Raw genomic sequence first — 20,442 nt, 5'->3', positions numbered from 1 at the left:
AAAATAATTAGTTATTTTGCACCCCGGAAAAAAAAAAAATTTTATTATTCAATTCATGGTGCATTATGAATGACTGATTGTGTTTTGAGGATGCAATCTGCTATTATTATTTTTCAAGGGTGTAAAGTGTCAAAATGCTCCATTTAAAGGGTGCAAAGTGAAATTAAATCAACGTTAGGAAAAAAAACAGTAATGATGAAAAATTAAGAATTAAGACACAAATTGTAGAAAAATGTAAATAGAAAAAGATGTAGGGGTTTAACTGAGAGAACAATAAAATTGGAATAAAAATATATAAATGAATAAAAAAAATAGCGAGAGAACGAAAGTTGAAAAGTCAAAAATGATTTAAAAGAAAAAAGAAAAAACAAGCCTTTCTCCTTAAAGAAGCAAAATACCGCAGGTTTAAGAAATAAAAAAACAGAAATTAAACATATTCACAAAATACACTATAATAAATTTTAAAAATTCTGGGCCCCACTAACAAAAGGGCCCTGGGCCTGGGCCCCGCTCGCCCTGGTCCAGGGCCGGCCCTGCATATAATGCGGTACAATTTAATATATAATTGACACTGTAATTTTTATTGTGCTGATTGAATAAAATGTATCCATTTCACGAAGTAAGAATTCACTATTGCAAGATGATCTAGACAAACCAAATATAAAACTTCTTATAAAAACAAAAACGAAATATAAATCTTTTACACAAACAAAGACTTTACTTTTTATTTAATTTTAGGGGTGAGCAAATCAGATCCATGAACCCGTTGAACTCGCCTTGTTGGGACTGGACGGATAGATCCATCAATAGGATTGACTCCTGAAATAGAGAAGATCTGCGGTTGTAGACCTAAGATGGGTTCAAAATAATTTAATACCCGTCCCGTCCCATCATACAAAACGATGTCATTTTGTTTGTATTATGTATAATAAATTAATAATTCATTATACAGGAATAAAATATCTCTTACACGTCAAAACTTGTATCTATAACTCTATTGTTTATAGTTATCTATTTTATTTTAAATCTTGTCTTATAAAACTTTTTATTTAGTTACTCTTTTTAATAATTTATTGCTGAACGTATTAATTTTAATTTAATTTTGACATTTATCATTGATGTTATTTACGTAGGTTTCGATTTAAGATTTTACGCTTAATCATTCATTTTAGTTTCACATAGTTTTCCGTAAAACTTATAAATTCTTTCAAAAAAGACATGTTTAAATTTGGCCCGTAAATGTTGAGCCCTACTATAAATCCGTCATGAACCGGCCAATCCTAAACTCGTTAAAAACCCACAAGTTAAGTTTCTTAAAATCACGAACCGTTATTTGACGGGACGATAATGAGTTTTGCTGGAACCCGCAGGTTTATGAGCGCACACACCTATTTAATTTCACATTGTCTTGATTGTTGATGTAGCATCCATTCTCGAGAGTCTCTCCAATCGGATCAATCGACGTGTCGTCGTTAAATCGACGAGATCGACCAATGCGGTTTGATCCCGTTTTTAATAGTATTGCTTTTCGGAGTAATTTTTTTCCCAATAATATACATCATAAATGAAGAATAAGTTTTGCATGCAGTTCTCGTAAACTTTATAACACGAATATCTTCGAAACGAGTATTATCGTAAACCGATCGAATCGAACCCCGTTCGTTAAACGTTTTTTTCATCACCCAACCATATTGAATCATTGGTTCTTCATCTTCTTTGTTGTTACACTATTTTTTCAAACATTCTACAAACTTTATATTTTATTACCAATTAAAATTAAAAAATAAAATCACTTTAAAAAATCTTTTCCATGTAATAGTGTCAGCAAAATATAATAAGAAAAATTTGAATCTTACACGAATTTCTTTTAGGGCAAGTGGGGGGCCACCGGCAGCCGTCAATGTACAGTATAAATACCCAAAACCCTAGTCTCGGTATTTTCGCCACAAACAATTCATTCATCAGAGAGAGAAAAAATCACGGCGAAAATGGCTCCCAAAACCCCAGCTGCTTCTCTCCTCTCTCATCAGCCTTCAAAAGAGAAACCAGAAAATGAGAATCCCTCTTCCTCCGACGAAGAAGATGATGATGACGTGGAGGCGGATACCGAAGAAGACGGAGAAGATTCCGACCAAACAGAGGAAGGATCATCGTCTGAAGATGATGAAGAAGAAGACACAGATCTGAAAAAGGTGGGCAACAACGAAACCCTAATTCCAGCTGTTGCCGAATCCGATGCGAAACCGGTTGCCGAAGGTGACGATTCGGATTCCGACCCGGATTCGGAAGGCTCGCCTTCCGATTACAAGATGCAGCCCATACCCAAGCCTGCCGCAACCCTAGCTAAACGCGCCAATCCGGAGAGTGACGTCACTCAGACTCCTCTGAGAAGCTGCAAGAAGTCCAAAACCGAAGACGGCAAGGCAAATCCTTCTGCTTCCACCCCGGGCTTTATCACCAGGCTTTGGACCAATGACGACGAGATCGCCGTGCTGAATGGGATGATCGAGTTCCGGAGCCAGAAACGGGTCGACCCGGGTTCCGATTTGGGCGATTTTCACGGTTTCGTGAAAGGGAATTTGCATGCTGATTTCTCCAAGGAGCAGCTGAAAACAAAGATTAGCAGGCTTAAGAAGAGGTTCGTCACCGCTCTGAAGAGATTCGAACACAATCGCTCCGAACCCGTGTTCACTAAGCAGAGCGACGCAATCGCCTTTGAACTCTCCAAGAAAATATGGGGCGCTTCGATTTCGATTAGCAAAGGCGGTAAGAAAACAACAACAACAAAGAGAAACAATGGCAAGGGTAAAGATGCTGCTGCTGCCGCCGTGCACGAGAAGGAGGCTGTGAAGGAACAAAATGGCGCCGAAGAAGTCGACTTTTGGTCCAAGTACAAGTATATCAGCGAGTCGTTCGATAACATGACTGTGAAGTTTCCTTCTTTGGCCATGTCGTCGGCTGCGGCAAATGCCTTCAAGGAAAAGTTGAGCTCGATTGGGAATGCGGATGCGAAGCAGTTGGACGACAAGTGGAGGAAGTTGATCATGGAGGAGATTGAGCTCAACTACAAGATGCTTGATTTGATGACGCAACAGTGGAAGATGGCTCTCGATAAGTGAACAGGTAACAACCAAAGTTAGCGAAAGCAAGTTTATATTTTTGCTCGACTTTAGTATCGGTTGAGTTATGGGGTGAATCTTTAGTTTCGCTTAGTGATATAGAACTTTTTTGAATTTCGTAAAATCGTAGACTTGGGTTCACTGTTTAGTGGCCGTTGGTTTGGTATGAATTTCGATCTGAACTACATATGATGAAACCCTTATGGGTTAATTTTAAGTATTACTCCTTATTTGGTAATTGATCATTAACTTTTAGTTTTTTTTCCGTCCTTTGAACTTATAAGATTCCGTCTGAAGTTCGTCCCGCATTAAATGATCGTATGATTTGCCGAACTTGAATTAATAAATGTCGAATCTTGACTTTAATTTCCTGAAAAAGACCAATCTATGATTCAATTAACGGTTTTTCGTTTATAAAATTCCCTCAATATTTTTAAGAGTCTTTGTTACCTTTATTAGTACTGAAATGTTAAATGTCGTTTCAATTTTACTAATGTCGTTTTGACTTCAAACCTGATTTTTACATATTTCTATTTTGATTTTGGAAAAAATCGAAATATGAAAACTGTAGTCATTTGGGTTAGCTTTCTAATCCAACTTAAATCTGCTAGATTGGATGCCGTGTGACAAAGTTATGCATGAATGAGTCACATTTTGAATTTTAGATACCTCAATACATCAAAGTTGTGGGCAGTATCCATTGATTCATGTATATCTTTCTCGTCCGACATCCAATTTTGGTGATTTAAGTTGGATTAGAAAACTAACTCGGAATACTACAAATTCTGTTTTTCGGGTTTTACAAAATCTGGAATTGATCAAAATTACGTTTGAAGTCGAAACGGTATTATTAAAGCTCGAACGACATTTATCACATCCCTTATTAGTACTTATATTTTGTTAGCTGGTAACTTTTTTAGTATTTCACTATTCTTTGCAAGTAGCACTTGAGTTAATGAATAGCTTTTTGCAATGATGCTTTGTGGAAATTGCGAGATTAGTCCGTTTAGTTGCCTACATATGAATTTAGTTTTCGTAGTTGTCGTATTTTAATTCTATATTTGTACGGCTTTGCAAATTTAGCATTTTTTGTCCATTTTTCTAAAATTTCTATTTTTTTCCTTCGATTATTGACATGACGTATAGACTCGTGTATTTTGCTTATACGAATACTTACAAATTGCAATTTTGTCCTCTAATATGGTCTTCATAGACTTTTGTGTTTTTGCACATTTAGTTCAATTTTGTAAGTAGTCAGAGGACAAATTTGCAGTTTGTAAGAATTCAAATGAGCAAAATACAAGGTGTTTGTTTGCCATGTCGTTAATCAGCGGAGAAATTGGTAATTTTGAAAAAAATAGGAGAAAAAAGCTAATTTTATAAAGTTATTCAATATAAAATTTTAAATGCAACAAATAAGAGAAGTTCTTTTATATGGCATTGTCAGTTTTTGAGATTTGAAGGCATTGATGAATGACCCTTCTCTTTTACCCGAGTGACGACAATCGGATGTCGGTTTGATTCACGAGTCCCGCAATTTCTCAACTTCAAATGATTTTTACTAGCAACTTTCCGTAGAATATCGAATATAGATATAACTTGTCTCTTGAGTTTTGGTTTTGTACATCTGAGTCACATTTCATCTTTCTCTTGTATTATATGTGCATTGCTCTTAGGTCTTTTGATATTCTTGCAATAGTTTCACTCACTGATTATGATGAGGTAGGTTATTTCATGCGCTTGAATATATTACGAGCGGAAGCCTTCTTTGTAAATTCCTCACCTGTTTTTCTCCCTTTTTAATTTTTTTTTTATTAACGAGGTTGTTTTCATGTGTGGGCCTTTGTTTTTGTGTACCCTCTTACTTGTAACAAGAAAGATGAAACCTTGCTTCCCATTACTTGCATACGGCAATGTTGCTGCATGCGATCAACTGCTTTACCTAATTTTGTTGTTGATTTGATTTATTGTAAACAAAGTATACCGACTTGTTTCTCGAACTTTCTTTTTTTGGCTTAAAATTGTCAGTCAGCCTTTGAATATTTTGCAAGGTTGTAAAAAGCGGTAATCGGGTCCGAGTCGGTCAGGCACCGACTCACGATTAATCGGTGCGGCGGTGATTAATCGGTGATAAATCGGAAATAAATTGGTTTTTAAAATTTAATATAATATATTTCTAAATATTATTTATAAATACTCCAAACATATATAAAAATAGTTATATCTCATCATGTATATATCCTAATAACATAATAAAAGTTTAATAATCATAAGATCATAATACATAAATATCCTTATAAAATATAAATAAAAAAATAATTTTTTTGAATTTACATTTATTCTTGAACATTCCTTGCATACATCATTAGTTCTTTAACAATAACAAGTAACATAAAAATATAAGGCAATATTTTCTTTTATTAAAATCCAACCTTTTATTTTGAATTATAAAAAGAAAAAAAAAAATCGATTTTTGACCGATTTTTGCCACTGAGTTTGACCCGCCTTAAAGGTTTGACCGCCTCAGACCGCCTAAAATCGCCTCAAAGGCAAAAAAACGATTTTTCAAACCTTTACACTAAAATCGTAAAGGTTTTGGACCGTCTCCGCCTCGGAGACCGATTAATCGGCCGCCTCGGCCGATTTTTAGAACACTGATATTTTGTGTGAGAGCATACATAATAAGTGTTTTCATGAAAATGGAAAAATCTAGGGCTCTGATTGGTTCAAAGAAAATAATGAGTAAAAATGTGAAATTATTAGGTAAATTGGTTTTCATGTTTGGTTGCAAGGTAAAGTGTTAGGTAATATAATTACTAGGAAAAAGAAAAAATGGGTAAAAATTACACTAAAATTAGGAAAAGTGAGAAAAATGCCATGTAATTCTATTCTTTTCTCTCCCCTTTTTCTTCTTTTCTCTCTCTCTCTCTCTCTCTCTCTCTCTCTCTCTCTCTCTCTCTCTCTCTGTCTATCTCTTCTCTCTCGTCCTCTCTATCTCTTCTCTCTCGCCCCTCTCCTTTTCCTTTCCTCTCTCCTCTTCCTCTTCTCTCTCACACACATCATAACAATAAATTATTAAATTAGATTCATATTCACAATTTTTTTTCTTCTTTTTTTACCATAACATTTTTTTTTCTTTTTCTTTTTAACATAACAGTTTATTTTTTTTTTCTTTTTTTTTTTCTTTTTACGTCTTTGATAGAAAATAAAATTACTCCATTTAATATTCATTGTTATTTTCACTTTTTTTTTTCTTGAAACCAAACAAAAGTGAGGAAAATAATTTTCCACAGTCTTTTTCATCACCATTTTATTTAGGAACCAACACAAATAGGATTTCAAAAGTCCTTGATTTCCTTTTCCTTTACATTTTTATTTTCGTTATTTTGAAATCCATGAACCAATTGGAGCCTAGAGCATAATGGCAGTTGAAGTAACATAATACGCGATGGAAAAGACGGCGTGTACCATGCACAAAATTCCTCCGGTTGATAGAAAATGGTGGTGTGTGAAACCACATGATGCTCTTGATTTCTTGTTTGATATTGTTCCTATCACCAGCATCGACATTCCAACGGCCACGATTATCCTGAAACATATTATCATCCATAATCAAATCATTCATTACAAGTTGAATCATTACAAAAAAAAGGAGGAAAAATGTGATGATACCAAGTGAAAACAAGGGAAGCAAGTGACAGTTTGTTGCTCGGGGACGCGTTGCGGAGATCCTCTCGATTGCAAATATTGCACCCTCCAATCAAATTAGCAATAACATGAGCCAGACCGAGAAGTACGGCCGCAACTAAACCTAGCACAAAAGCGTCATGGCTTGGCTCCTTACACTCGAATATCCATAGCCTCAAATGTTTCTCCTAACCAAATCAAACACAAAAACTGAACCATCAAAATTCAAAATATACATATGATTCAATCATATAACTCGTGTTTTGGAAAATAATATAATATATGACTAAATTTGATTTCATGAGTATTTGTATAAAACACCACCGTCATGTAAACTTGCCTGGTTTTGAGCCGCTTCGGCCTTGATTCCAAGAATTCCGGCAGTGACATCCAATGCCACAATCAAGAAACATGCAAAAATGCCAATGGCTTTTCCCATTTTCTTCACGAATATTATGTATATTTAACTTCGACGGCAAGAAAATTGAAGAGGAAGATAGAGAACCCTCTATGAGAAAAACTAGAGATGAATCTATGAAAAATAAATGTAACTAAAGGAAGTAATTAGTACATGAAGATATATTTGTATTTTGGGATTTGGAAAATTCTTGGAAAAACTTCTTCTGTTAATAGGTGATGCATTTTTTTATTTTATTTTATGAATTCTACTTTTACCTTTATTTTCTGTGGATTATTTATTTATTATTCTTTTCATAGATGAACAAGGAAAGCAGGGTATATACCAGCTATGGGGTAGTGTGACTACTGCACTTTAGGCACCTTTTTGTACATAGAATAATATTGTAATAAAAGTTTAATTAATTTTTACACCCTAAATAGGGATGTAATATTCTTCTTTACACTTTATTTATAAATTAGAAGCAATTGAACAATTAATTGTATCAGATAGTCATACATTTTCGAGAATCACAAGCGAAAATACATTTTTTTTAGGGAAAAAAATGATTTTTATTAGGCAAAAATTGCCAAACTTGGAGGAAGGGTGAATTCTCAATACAAGAATTGTCATATAATTTCGCAATGGCATTAGCTAATCTGTTACCAATGTGTTTAATAAAAGCAAATGAGATGAAATGAAAAGTACGAGCAATATCAAAGCAGTCGTCAAGAAGAGCACCAAATGAGGCAGAAGTGGATTCTCCTCTCGTTAGTTCTTCAACCAGCCTCCAACAATCACTTGCGATAATAATCGAATTCCATCCAATTTCTTTAGTCTTCCTTAGAGCTTGAAGGACAACTCTAGTTTCGCCGTCCACCGGTTGTGGTCTGCCCAGGTCTCAAATTTGCTTGTTCATAAAGTGCAAGAAAAGATTGACACCAACTCATAATATCGTCCCCGCCAACAGTGTCTCAAGCGAAAATTCATTCGTTCATACACATAAACAGCCGTGAATCGAATCTCGAACGTTAGAGGGTTTTCAACCAAGCACGAACAACCTAACTCTTATTTCATATGCGTATAATACTCCACGTATATATTCAAGGTGTAGGGGAGGAATTACACTTTTCGTCCCTCATGTTTGGCCCGATTCCACTTTTAGTCTTCCTTGTTCTAAAGTGAACAAATTTCACCTCCAAGGTTCAATTTTAAACATATTTGGTCCCCTCCGTCACGTGTGTGTTCACATCTAACGAAAAATACTATTTTTGGGGCCAAAATTGAATTATTAAATTGTATTGGGGCTGGAAAACAATCAAAAATTTAAAGTATTATTTTTAATCAATCTATTAATAATATTAAGTATAAATAAATAAAGAAATTTAATAATATTTAATTGTCAAAACGAAGATGACGACATGACAATTTTTTTTTCAGATTTATTTTATATACATATATATCATTTTGTTTGTTAAAATTAAAATATTATTAAAAAATTCTAATGTATTTGTCTTTAATATAGTTTTTTGCATTTCATTTTTGAAAATAAAATATTATTCGATTTCTTTTTATTATACTTAATATTATTAAAAAAAATTATATATGATACTTTAAATTGTTTTCCAACTACAAAACAATTTTAAAATTTCAATTTTGGCCCTAAAATAGTGTTTTGCGTTAGAGATGAACGGACGCGTGATGGATGGGACTAATGTATTAAAATTGAACATTGGATATGAAATTTGTTCACTTTGAAATAAGGAAATCAAAAGTGGAATTAAGTCAGACATGAAGGACGATAAGTGTAATTCTCCCAGGCGTAGATAATTCATTTTTTAAGAAGATTTGACATAAATCAAATATTTTTGAAGTGCCTCCAACTAAACATCCCATTAATTATTTTTATTTTTATTTTTAATTTTTTTAATTAAGAGTAATTATATGTTTACTGCAAGCTACGTCTATAGTTTAATACGAAAATATATGTGATGATGCTAGTTACTTAGATCACTTAGGGTAGTGTAGAAAATGAGCTGGGAGAGCAAAACTGATCAGTAGCTTGACAACTTGATGATCCTGAGCTCCCTACGAAATGAGCACACGTAAACTAAGCGGGGTGTTGATCCGGCGGAAACCCCTCCGACGCTCAAGTCAGATGTACGGATCGTGGAGATAGTAGAGAAAATAATACTCTAGATTGATTATGAATAATAGAATGTATCTTAACAAATGAGTAAAACATCTATTTATATGTTGTTGATTGAGTTGGGCTTACTTTGTTGGGCCCAAACCTTATTTTGAAGGTACTTGGGCTTTCGTGTATTGGGCCTAATTATTAGATAAATTGGGGGCTCATTGGGTCGGCCCAATTAGGTATATCAATATGTTATTGGTAAATTACGAACATCTTGTTGAGGTAAGAATAAAATACAATTACCAAAAAAGAAAATTACTCTAGTTTATACAATTACTTTTATTCTCTTCAAGTACATATATGGGTGGAAATCTGACGGATCGGTTCGGAATAAGTACTTCAAAAAAGATCTGATTTTTTTCGTAAGTTAACAAAATCGGAAATTGGAATTTCATAAATTGGGATGTAAAAACTTGTTCTGAAATCAAAATTTCCGGATCGGAATCGGCGAAAATTAAATTTTTTTTTCCCAATTTTTTAGTCATTTAAATATAAAATGTGTAATAATATTGATATATAAGTGTAATTTCCGGGAACTTTTCGAAAATTTCGGAGTTATTTTCGGAAATTGAAATTGGATCGGAAATTGGAATCTCATACTCCATATATACCAATTCCGATCCAAAAAAATCGAAATTGAATTTTTGGAATTTAAAATGAAAAATATTGTTCCAAAATCGAAAAAGTTGGATCAAAATCAGCGAAAATAAAAAATTAAATGAAGCTGGGCCTTTTTCTCATAAAGTGAAAGTATGGGGGCTTCATATTCATTTCCAGAAAAATAGACACATTTCCTTATTCCAGTAGCTTCCGTCGTTTTATCTCTCCCTTCTGCACAGACTTCCGCCATCAAGAATTTGTCTGACCCAATACCCGTCGTCGAACTTCACCTTGACTCACAATTAGTTTGTTCTCTTTCCGACCACCCAAATTATAGTGGATTGATTTTGAATTGATCATTTTTAAATTTCAGAATCTCAAACTTGTGAAATAGCCAACAGGTAATTTTTATCTTCTCAGTTAATTTCTCGTTTTGTTAAGTACTAGATGTGAAGACGAACCAAAATGGTGCGATTTGGCATGGCTAATGACAGGATTTTGTTTAATTTTATTGAAACAATGGATGCATTCATCTTGTTCGATGAAATGTCTCAGTCAATTTGTTTTTTTTGTTTTTTTTTTTGTGCGGAAGTTTATTTCGTTTTTCGTTTTTGAATTTTGTTAATATTTTTGTTCTCTTGATCTTTTCGGTTTACCGAATCCGTTATTACCGAATATATTTCGGTAATTTTGAATCGAACTGTACAATTTCGGTGTGGTAATCGGTTCCACAAAATGGCATACCGAATTTTCGGTACCATTTCAGTTAGTATGTTTCTGTTTAGAAAGTATATCTTGGTTTGAAATTCTCTTTCGTAAAAATAAAAAAAATTAGTTACTTGAGGACACAACTGAAAAATGCTTAGAGTGTGTTAAATTTTGTCTAGCTGGAATGGCGTAAATGTGCGAATACCATCCCTGTATTTAACCCCGTTAAAGATGTTTTCTTGATTTCTAGAATACGATTTTGATCTCATATAACCAACAAGCTTTTAATAGGTTATTCTTCATAGTGCATAGTTTGTTTAGACATATTTTTAAAGATAAATGCTTGCTTGAATGAAGAAATATTAGTTGTACTTCAAATTTCGAAATTTTCGTTCCCTCAAAATAGCTATCTTGCATCTCAGAACTAGATCTCTGGCTCTACCCCAACTGCAATTGGCGGGGTTATGTCGAACTTCGAAGAAATTTGAATTATCATTTTGCTGCTGAAATTGGATTCAAATATTTTTTTGTTTTTGTTGTTGTGTGAGCGCGTTCTACTGTCATAATCCTTTGTGTTTAATTTGACTGTATAATTTTCTTGTTCCATGGTTGGATCGCACCATAATCCTGATTAATAGACTGGTTTTCTCTGATGGGGTCGGAAGAAAAAGATGCATCTAAAGCGCTTAATTGGAAAAGTATTGGTGAGCCAGCTGGCGGTGATGGCGGCGGTGATGGAGCAGCTGTAAAGAAACGACTCCCTAAAAAGATAAGGCAAATTCCGGATTATTATTTCCTCCCTCGAAAATCTCGACCTTCTGCAATCTTCTTTTATGGTTCATGGATTGCTGCTGGAATTGGTGCCGGCATGCTCACCGAAATTTGGATTAACAAAAAAGTCAAAGGTAAGTATGACTTTGGCTCACTATTCTTTAGTTGATTCAATTCTATTCCTTTATACATGCTGTCCCGACTATACAATATTCAGCATTATCAATGGAATTTGGGTAACTCGATATACGTACAAATAAAATTTTGCTAAAGATTTTTTTTTTTCTTGAGAAGTTCAGAAAATATTGAAGTATGTAAAGCTATTGACATTTTTCACTCAACTTTAGTTGTTAAAAGTACCAATTCATAGTGTGTATATGATCTGCTGTAGCTCCCAAAACAGCGTTATACAATTCTTACATTAATAAGAAAGGAGCACGTATAAATAAAACTCTTGAAATGTTAGAATATATATTTAAAAAAAATTCAATCTATACTATATTCCTTTCTCGATTTGTTAATAATTTTTACCCCACCAGTAAAATGTTCTATTAAAATAAGTTCCGAAATTCACGATTCCTGTGCATTTGTACTCATCCCTTCTCTATATTTAATGTGTATGATGCAGAGTTAATATTTTATAGGTGATGTATATTTCCGTTATTGCTTTTGCAGAGGATGGAGGTGTTATCTGGGAGTTTGACAAATAAAAAGCTTCACCGAGTTCACAATAACTTCCTTGTTCGGCTTATCAGTTAGTTTTAAATTTTTAATCCTTAAATTTTATTGTTTGGTCAATGCCAGATTTTGTTGCTTTTTGTGGTTTTATTGTTATTTTATATCCATCTAACCTCTATTTTGCGGATGTGGTGGAAAAATTACCCTGAGCGCTAACACACTGTTTCTTTTTCCCCGATTTGTATCTAGCTTTTTATGCTGATTCATAATATGTTTTTGTCTGAGAACTCTCATGTGATTTTTTTTTACGAGCCTTGTGAGTTGTATCTCTAGATGAAACAGTATTCTCAGTCATACATATTTAGCATGAATGTGCTATTCGTAAGTTGTTTATACAAACCTCGTTTACGGGCTTTGCTTAGTGTGACTAGTGTCTCGTTTATGGGTTTGTCAAGTATGGTTTCCTCTACAAGAAATGCTTGCACGGTTACATAATGTATGTACCGTATGTAAAATTATATCGCAGGCTTAACTTTTCGCATTTATTGGCGTAAAATTCATAATGCTTGTTTGTTGTTCTTTGTGATTTTTGTTTTCCAACGCACTTTTTACTTCATTAACTTTGATCGGAGATTTGGAATTTTGTTGTATCTTTGCAAGGTTCAGAGATTTACTTTGCCTAGTTAACGAAAACAGTTTTCAGTACTTGCTATGATAATTAATCTTTGGAATGAAACGTTATGCATTTTGTGAAAAATCGGTGTCTGGCTATGCTATACCTATACTGGGTAGATATTTACCATTCAGAAGCACACAAACATTTATACACCCACATTTACCATTCACACTGTGTAATTTTTATCGGGTGTAGCATAGAAATAACCGTGTGGATTGTCAGGTTTCATTTGCTATATGAAATGATTTGATTATTGCAAAATCTACAATGATAACTTTATAGTAATTAGCGAACATTATATATCATAGGAAAATTCGACCATCATCTGTGGCATATGAAAACGTAGAACACATTTGATCTAATCTATTAGAATACATCTCATTGAACACTTGATTACGCGTGAAAGTCGGATGAAATGGATTGGAATCGACCTTTACAGAAGAAAAACAATCATTTCTTTTTTTTGCAGAAGTAGAAGACCACTTTTTCAGAACATTGTACTCTTCCAATCACAAAAATATTTCTAATCTAGAAACATTCCGATTCCAAAAGCTTCGTGAATTTTTTGAATTTTGTAGCTTTTTGGAAAATTCAGAAATTACACAACTTCTGAAAAATTTGGAATGTTTTAGAAAATAAGAACACAAACTTATGAATCTATAAAATACGAGATCATCCATATAATTTGCATCTGTAACGCTCAATTAAATAACCAAAATATAGAAACAAAACTTGAAATAGAGAAATAACAAAATACAGTTAATATTTGCAATCTCAAAATTTCTATAGACAAGACAAGACTGCAAGACCAAATTACAAATAAAAGTACTAAGAGCAAAACTGAAAATTACAAATATAACTCCAATATGAATTTTGATATTATTAATTCAAGTTAGGCCTAATTGCTATTGCAAGACAAAAAAAAAAAATATATATATGAAAAAGAGAGGGAACTCATTTCACCAACAAAACCCGACATCTTCTTCTTCACACTCATTCTGCACATTTTCTCCAAAATAAATACTTTCATATTCTTCAAAAGCCCTCATCAAACAAAACCCTCAAATCTTACTAAAACTTGCAAAGGAAGACATTCCAAAATGTCCTCAAATTAACTTTTATCACTAACTTATTCGATTGATAGATCTTTTATTGTAATTGGTGAAATATTAAGTAGAAATTTTTGGGAGGCAATATGATTTTCAGATAACTTCATAACGGAGTAGCTGAAAGATTTTTTTTCGTAAAATATATTTTTGTGATAAATAAATATAATTTTTAAATACCACTAAAAATATTAAATTACCTTTATTAGCTTTAAAAACTCACGTGGGGTGCATTATGCATAATATATTGTGTTTCAAGGGTACAATGTGCTATTAATTTGTTTCGAGGGTGCAAAGTGCCAAAAGGTTCTATTTCAATGGTGCTAAGTGGGATTTAGCATATAAACATAGCAACAAAATGATCTACAAATTTGGAAATTTTCAGAAATTAAAAAAATTCAAGAATTTTCTATATCTTTCAAATTTTAATCCAAAAATATTCGAAAAAAATAAAAACTCAGAACCTTTTGAGAATTAAGTTCAGAAATTGTATGTGTAAAACAATTTGAGATTTCTCAGTCAGCTTAAATTGTTAACTAGTACAAACTATACAGTATACTACCTAGCTTTATATAGCTTTCAAATCAGCTTTATATATATATATATATATATATATATATATATATATATATATATATATATATATATATATATATATATATATATATATAACTTACTTCACAAGACAAACAACCAAATATGATATATTTTACTAAATAATACCAATTAAACACTAGAAAATGTAATAGTTAATAATTAAACTGGAAGTGTATTTTGAGTAAACCAAATATTAAATTTGAAGAAAAGTTGGGGGATAAAATGCACTATATATATCACACACACACACACACACACACACAAATTATACTAGAAAGTAGGAAGTGTATCCACTTTCAACTCTAATGATCATAACCATGCATCTAATTTAACAAAACAAAAACATCATTGATCAATTTCTGGAACTAATATAATATAATTTAATGCTTTGATTTGCAACTTGATCATGAAAAAAACTTACTAATTAGTTTCAGTAATTTATATCTTGGTTAAAACTATGTCGTTTAAATCGAAACCCAGAAAGAGAAAATGAGGGTTAGAAGAAGGTAGGAGCCTTCCTCTAGATCTCTGCATGAATTAATTAATTAATTAATTAACAACTAGATTTGTTGTTCAACAGAGTAAATGCAGCACTCGTTTGTGTACAGCTGTCTCTGTGCCACCGGCGAGTTAACCACCACCTGCATCAGCTGCTGTCTGTTCAGCCTCCCCAATTCTCCTCCGCCGCCGGATGTATGTGTGCTCTGACGTGGCATCGACTGGAGCGCGCTAACCTGCGCCCTTAGAAACTTGATGTATTTGTACGCCTCCTCTAGTACGGTCCCCATATCCATTTTCCCTTCCCATGGCAGCAGCTTCCGTAAGCACCTCGTCTTCTCCCCTACCTCATTACCCTTTCCCCTCTTCTTTCTTCTGCACCTATCCTTTTCTTTTCTAGGGACGGCGGCGCCGCCGCCGGGAGCATCGGAGATGAATTTGAACGGAGGTCCTTCTTCTGAGGAACTGTAGGTGAGCAAAGCGCGGAAGCTGACGCCGGGGCAGAGGTTGTTGAGGTAAGCATCATCTAACGAGACTGGGGACTCTTCGCCCTCTCCGCCACCGCCGCCGCCGTCGCCGCCTTGCAGCTGTCTCTGAAACTTAAACCCTAGTTCCATTATTTTATTACAGTATATCCGAGTGCAAATGGATGAAGTTTGCCGCATACATATATATATATAAGTGAGATGGTGAAAATTGGGGGGACACGTGGTGGGTAGGGAGAGGTCCGAGGACAGTACCGGCGGATGACAGGTGGCAGTGCGCGTTTCTGACGATTCTGTCTGTACGGTGATATATCGTTGTTATTGTTTTCTACTTTTTGCATATTTTGTGTAATTTTGACCGTTGGATGAGGACTGATCACGTTCATCGGAGGGCAGAGAAGGGGACTGTGGCACTGACGAGATTGTCGGGGAATAATTATTAGAAATGTAATTAATGAGATTCGTCAGGAAATATTACCCAATTTACTTTTATGTCCTCGAATCTGGTGGGGTTTTTGTGTGGGAGCTCTCCCTGAAACTAGAGGGTTAAAATGGGAAATATAATTCTGATGAATGATCACGAATACAGGTACACGTGGATGGAATGTGTATTGTATTTGTACTGATGAAAACCAATTATACGTAACGTATGCAAGCAACAAAATTGATTTTTTTTTTTTTACGGAGAATTAGCTATTAATTCTAGTTAGGGGTGAAAATCGAAAATTCTAATTCTTACCAATTCTTATTCAAAACTTTTTTTCTAATTCCGATTTTTTAAATTCCATTTTTCAATATTATTGGATTATAATTGAAATATACGTGGAATTTTTGGAATACACAATTTCCTGTTCAATTTTAATTTATGAAAATAGTCTGAATTTTTAGTGTGTTTTTCTACTATATAGTATATACACGTTACCCAAGATATTTAGGGTTTGTCTAGGGTGAGATACCCCATGTTCTAAACTTTTTTGAGATATGCATTAATCACCATTAATTTTCTAAGATTAAATCTGGACCCTAGGAAAATAACATGGCTTATGTTCTAAAAAATGAAGTACTTTACCAAATTATCCTTCTATTATTTTTTTATTAAATTAATATTAAATTGATTAACATGGAATTGTCTAATTTACACCCTACTATATTTTAATTAAATAATTAATTTAAATTCATTGTGACTGAGTTTTATTTGATAAATAATCGAAAAAAAATGTATTCATTAGAAATCGAACTTGTGACCTTTTAATACATTTATCACTCCTAACCATCCAAGCACATTAACTTATTATGAAATATTTAACCATAATTGTATAAATACTGTTAATGCAAATATTAATTGCAACATTCATTATTATTAAATGGTAAACCCCGAAACCCGAAACTCGAAAACCCGAAACCCGAAAACCCGAATTAAATAAATTATTAACAAATTTAATAAAATAAAGTTTGAAAAATATAAAGAATTGCAGTTCAATACGCCAAACATCTATCATTAAATATTAGAAGTATTAATAAAATCCTCAATTTAAAAATGTAAAGAATGCTCAATTAAATAAAAAAAAAATGCATAACTTAATTCAAACTCACTTATGTTATTTAATCGATAGTGTGGCAAATCCAAATAAAAAATAAAATAATATGTTTATTTAGAAGAAGAAAAAATTATAACTCATTCCAATTAGTAGTTTTCTTACTTTAAAATAAAATTATATACTACAAATACTCTATTGTGAATTTTCTTTTAATATTGAATTTAATTAACTAGTAAGATTTGAATCGATGAAGTACAAACCCTTGCAATTAGTAAACATTATTCAAATATTTGAATCAGTTGCTTAACTATTGACATAACATGTTACAAAATTGATTTAACTATTTATAAATAATGTGTAATATCTTTTTAATTCAATTTTGTCATAAAAATAATATATTTAATTCCTAACACATGTAAGAACCTAATCGTAAATCAAAATATTTAATCAAAGCGTAATATTTGAACCAATTAAGCTCAAGTCCTTTCAATTCGTAAACATTATTCAAATATTTGAATCCATTCATTAGCGCGCTCAACTATTGACAAGAACGTCTTAATCAAATTAACTATTATTAATTAAAGTGTAATACATTTTTAATTCAATCTTATCATAAAAAAATGATTTCTAAATTACGCAAGAATCAAATTATAAGATTAATTAAAGCGTATGATTTGAATAAATTAAGCGCAAATCCTTTTAATTTGTAAATATTATTCAAAAATTTGAATCGATTAAGTTCAACCACTGACAAGAACGTATTAATCGAGTTAACTATTTATAATTAAAGTCTACTATCCTTTTAATTCAATTTTAACAACAAAATAATATTTTAATTCGTAAAATCGTAAGAATCAGATCGTAAATCGTAAGATTTAATCTAACCATGAACCGATTAAATCTTACGATTTTTACCAATTAAATTTTATTATTTTTTATAATAAAATTCAATAAAAAAAGGTTACTAAACTTTAACTATACACCGATTGATTAATATGCTATTGTAAATTATTGAGTTTAACCGATTCAAATATTTGAATATTGTCTACGAATTGAAATGAGTTGAGCTTAATCGATCAAATCTTTGAATATTGTTTTTGAATTGAAAACACATGAGTTTAATTGATTCAAATATTACGATTTAATTAAATCTTACAATTTACGATTCAATTCAAACTTCAAATGCTTTCGAAATTAATTTTTAACTTACACGAGTTGAACAACATTTCCTTAGATTTTTAAATTATATTATATAAATATTTGTTAGTATGAGATATTTTTAATATATAATAATAATAATTATATGAGAATTAATAATTTATTTAACATTATTTATATAAGTTTTATAACCATTATAAATTGTAGCTTTGTGATATATATCCGTATTGTTAGTTTATTGTCAATTATGTGTTGTGTCTTAATGGTAAGTATTCTTGTATGTTTTCAGATGGTCACAGGTTCGAATTCAGGTTGATGCAATTTTGGATGGGTGGTTTAATGATTTTTACGAATAATGATATGATTGAGGTTATAAATTTTAATTCAGCAATAAATATATATTTAAAATTGCATTAAAATAGAGAGGGTAAAATTGACATTTCATTAATAGTTTATAATTGCTGATTTTTTTAAATAATAATTGTAAAAAGGGTATTTGCGACAATATATAAATGGAGAAAAAATAGGTTTTTTTTGCTGGGACACGTGGCGCAATATAAAGGGGTATCTCATAAAAGTTTAGAACATGGGATCTCACCCTAGAAAGACCCAGATATTTAATGTCACCCAAGATATTTAACTTTTAAGTACATTACACAATCCACTGGATTTTCAAAATAAAATTGAGACTTTCCCATTCATTAGACATCTAATAACATTTTCAAAATAAAATTGAGACTTTCCAATTTAGAATTCAACAAATTTCCGAAATTTCAATATTTCAAACTTTTGGAATTGGAAGGAATCTCTAAATTCCAATTATTTTGAATAAATTGCACATGGTTAAAAATGGAGGGGAAAAAAAAGATTGAGTGACCAACATTAAGTGGCAAATTTGCAATTTAAAAAAATAAAAAGAAGGGATTGATGGAGGCATGTAAATCATGGTAACTCAACGGGCCCGTTAAGGTAACGGACCCGGACCTGGTGCCCACAAGGAACCAACCCTCATTGGAGTTGAAATTCCCACACTGCGGCTGCCATGATTCGATCCTAGGACCTTGCACCAACTTACCACCTCCAGAACCAGTTGAGCTACATAGACATGCATTTAGTTTGATATAACCTAATCTTATAAATAAAAGTAAGGTTGCTCCTCCTAAAACTTACTTTTATTAATTAGATATTTAATTATATATATTTATTATTTTATTTCTTATAATATAATCAAAGTTAATAAATTCATAAAGTTGCTCTCTTATTAATAAAGATAAGGTTGTTCTTGCTAAACTCTATGAAATTTTTCCCCCTAATTTGATAATTACAAATTATAAATGTCATTTATTTAATTAATTAACTTTATTATTTTACTATATTTAATATAATCAAGTTTAATAAATCCGTTAAGTATCCAAGATTTTTGTCCCAAATTTACGTATATTTTCCCACCAAAATTGTCAGTTTGACTTAATATTAATTTGATGAAAAAATTATTGAATTGTTTAGAAAAAATATTTGGTTCTTATCTTATCAATAAAAGTAAAATTGCTCCTGATAAACTCTTAAAATTTAATGGCATAATTGATTTACAGTAAATTTACTGACGCCTGTTATGGGTGATAGAGAAGAAGATTCGTCAAACTTCAACATTTATTGAGATAAGGTAAATATACAACCATATTACATCAAAAATATAAAGTTAAATTAATAAATATGGCACAAAAAGTTTATGGATGGGGGATTATCATCAATATATATAGCAAAATATCAAAATGAATTGAAACTTCAATTTTGTTATTTAAAATGAACTTTACTTTGTATTAATTTTACTTCAATCCCGTGCATCCCACATGCCAAATTTTGTTTTAATAGTTAATACTAATGTGCCGAACATACATGTAAGAATTAGGGATGGCAAAAAAATCTGATCCGCTCGTTAATCATGGGTATCTGCTTTGTTTAAAACCCACTATCGAAATCATAATGGTTTGGTAATGGTTTTGGTAAAAGAAATGCCAAACTGTCATGGTTTCGGTATGGTTCTCGTTTTATCCCTACGGTTATGGTACCCGCCATTATATATATATATATATATATATATATATATATATATATATATATATATATATATATATATATATATATATATATATTTATAATTTTTAATTTAACATAATATAAATAAACAATTAATTTGACATTTTTTTTGAATAAAGTAGATATAAAT

At 31.9% G+C, this 20,442-nt stretch overlaps 4 protein-coding genes across 5 annotated transcripts; 2 read left to right on the top strand and 2 right to left on the bottom strand.

Moving 5' to 3' along the window:
- The first annotated feature begins 1,878 nt into the window (after positions 1-1,878).
- On the top strand, positions 1,879-3,357 carry LOC105951234 (STOREKEEPER protein). Its single transcript, XM_012974625.2, has one exon. The coding sequence runs from the start codon at positions 1,989-1,991 to the stop codon at positions 3,117-3,119; it is 1,131 nt and encodes a 376-aa protein (XP_012830079.1). The 5' UTR covers positions 1,879-1,988; the 3' UTR covers positions 3,120-3,357.
- A 2,725-nt stretch (positions 3,358-6,082) lies between these two features.
- LOC105951569 (protein VASCULATURE COMPLEXITY AND CONNECTIVITY) lies at positions 6,083-7,515 on the bottom strand. Of its 2 annotated transcripts, XM_088821937.1 has the most exons (4): positions 7,147-7,439; positions 6,792-6,994; positions 6,588-6,708; positions 6,083-6,161 (listed from the first exon to the last, which is right to left on the bottom strand). In XM_088821937.1, the coding sequence occupies exons 1-4, from the start codon at positions 7,243-7,245 to the stop codon at positions 6,111-6,113; spliced, it is 474 nt and encodes a 157-aa protein (XP_088678063.1). In that variant the 5' UTR covers positions 7,246-7,439; the 3' UTR covers positions 6,083-6,110. The 2 variants fall into 2 exon arrangements, with proteins under 2 accessions (XP_088678063.1, XP_012830477.2); XM_012975023.2 differs by lacking the exon at positions 6,083-6,161 and having other exon boundaries at positions 6,349-6,708; positions 7,147-7,515.
- A 2,654-nt stretch (positions 7,516-10,169) lies between these two features.
- On the top strand, positions 10,170-12,444 carry LOC105951233 (krueppel-like factor). Its single transcript, XM_012974624.2, has 3 exons — positions 10,170-10,401; positions 11,347-11,613; positions 12,155-12,444. The coding sequence occupies exons 2-3, from the start codon at positions 11,361-11,363 to the stop codon at positions 12,187-12,189; spliced, it is 288 nt and encodes a 95-aa protein (XP_012830078.1). The 5' UTR covers positions 10,170-10,401; positions 11,347-11,360; the 3' UTR covers positions 12,190-12,444.
- Positions 12,445-15,096: 2,652 nt separating this feature from the next.
- On the bottom strand, positions 15,097-15,651 carry LOC105951503 (basic helix-loop-helix (bHLH) DNA-binding superfamily protein). The gene has a single exon (XM_012974961.2). It carries the CDS (start codon positions 15,649-15,651, stop codon positions 15,097-15,099), a length of 555 nt encoding a protein of 184 aa, XP_012830415.2.
- Between the last annotated feature and the right edge of the window lie 4,791 nt (positions 15,652-20,442).

The sequence above is a fragment of the Erythranthe guttata genome, chromosome 8 (genome assembly GCF_056151865.1).
Source record: "Erythranthe guttata isolate IM_541 chromosome 8, IM_541, whole genome shotgun sequence".
Classification (NCBI taxonomy): domain Eukaryota; kingdom Viridiplantae; phylum Streptophyta; class Magnoliopsida; order Lamiales; family Phrymaceae; genus Erythranthe; species Erythranthe guttata.
This window is presented reverse-complemented; position numbering and strand designations above follow the sequence as displayed.

Bases quoted from the DNA above. Each gene is read 5' to 3' on its own strand.
- LOC105951234 (XM_012974625.2), top strand. From the start codon at position 1,989: ATGGCTCCCAAAACCCCAGCTGCTTCTCTCCTCTCTCATCAGCCTTCA.
- LOC105951569 (XM_012975023.2), bottom strand. From the start codon at position 7,245: ATGGGAAAAGCCATTGGCATTTTTGCATGTTTCTTGATTGTGGCATTG. The intron at 6,995-7,146 runs GCAAGTTTACAT...TGATTTGGTTAG, and splicing joins CCGAAGCGGCTCAAAACCAG to GAGAAACATTTGAGGCTATG. The intron at 6,709-6,791 runs GTATCATCACAT...AATATGTTTCAG, and splicing joins GCTTCCCTTGTTTTCACTTG to GATAATCGTGGCCGTTGGAA.
- LOC105951233 (XM_012974624.2), top strand. From the start codon at position 11,361: ATGGGGTCGGAAGAAAAAGATGCATCTAAAGCGCTTAATTGGAAAAGT. The intron at 11,614-12,154 runs GTAAGTATGACT...TTGCTTTTGCAG, and splicing joins GATTAACAAAAAAGTCAAAG to AGGATGGAGGTGTTATCTGG.
- LOC105951503 (XM_012974961.2), bottom strand. From the start codon at position 15,651: ATGGAACTAGGGTTTAAGTTTCAGAGACAGCTGCAAGGCGGCGACGGC.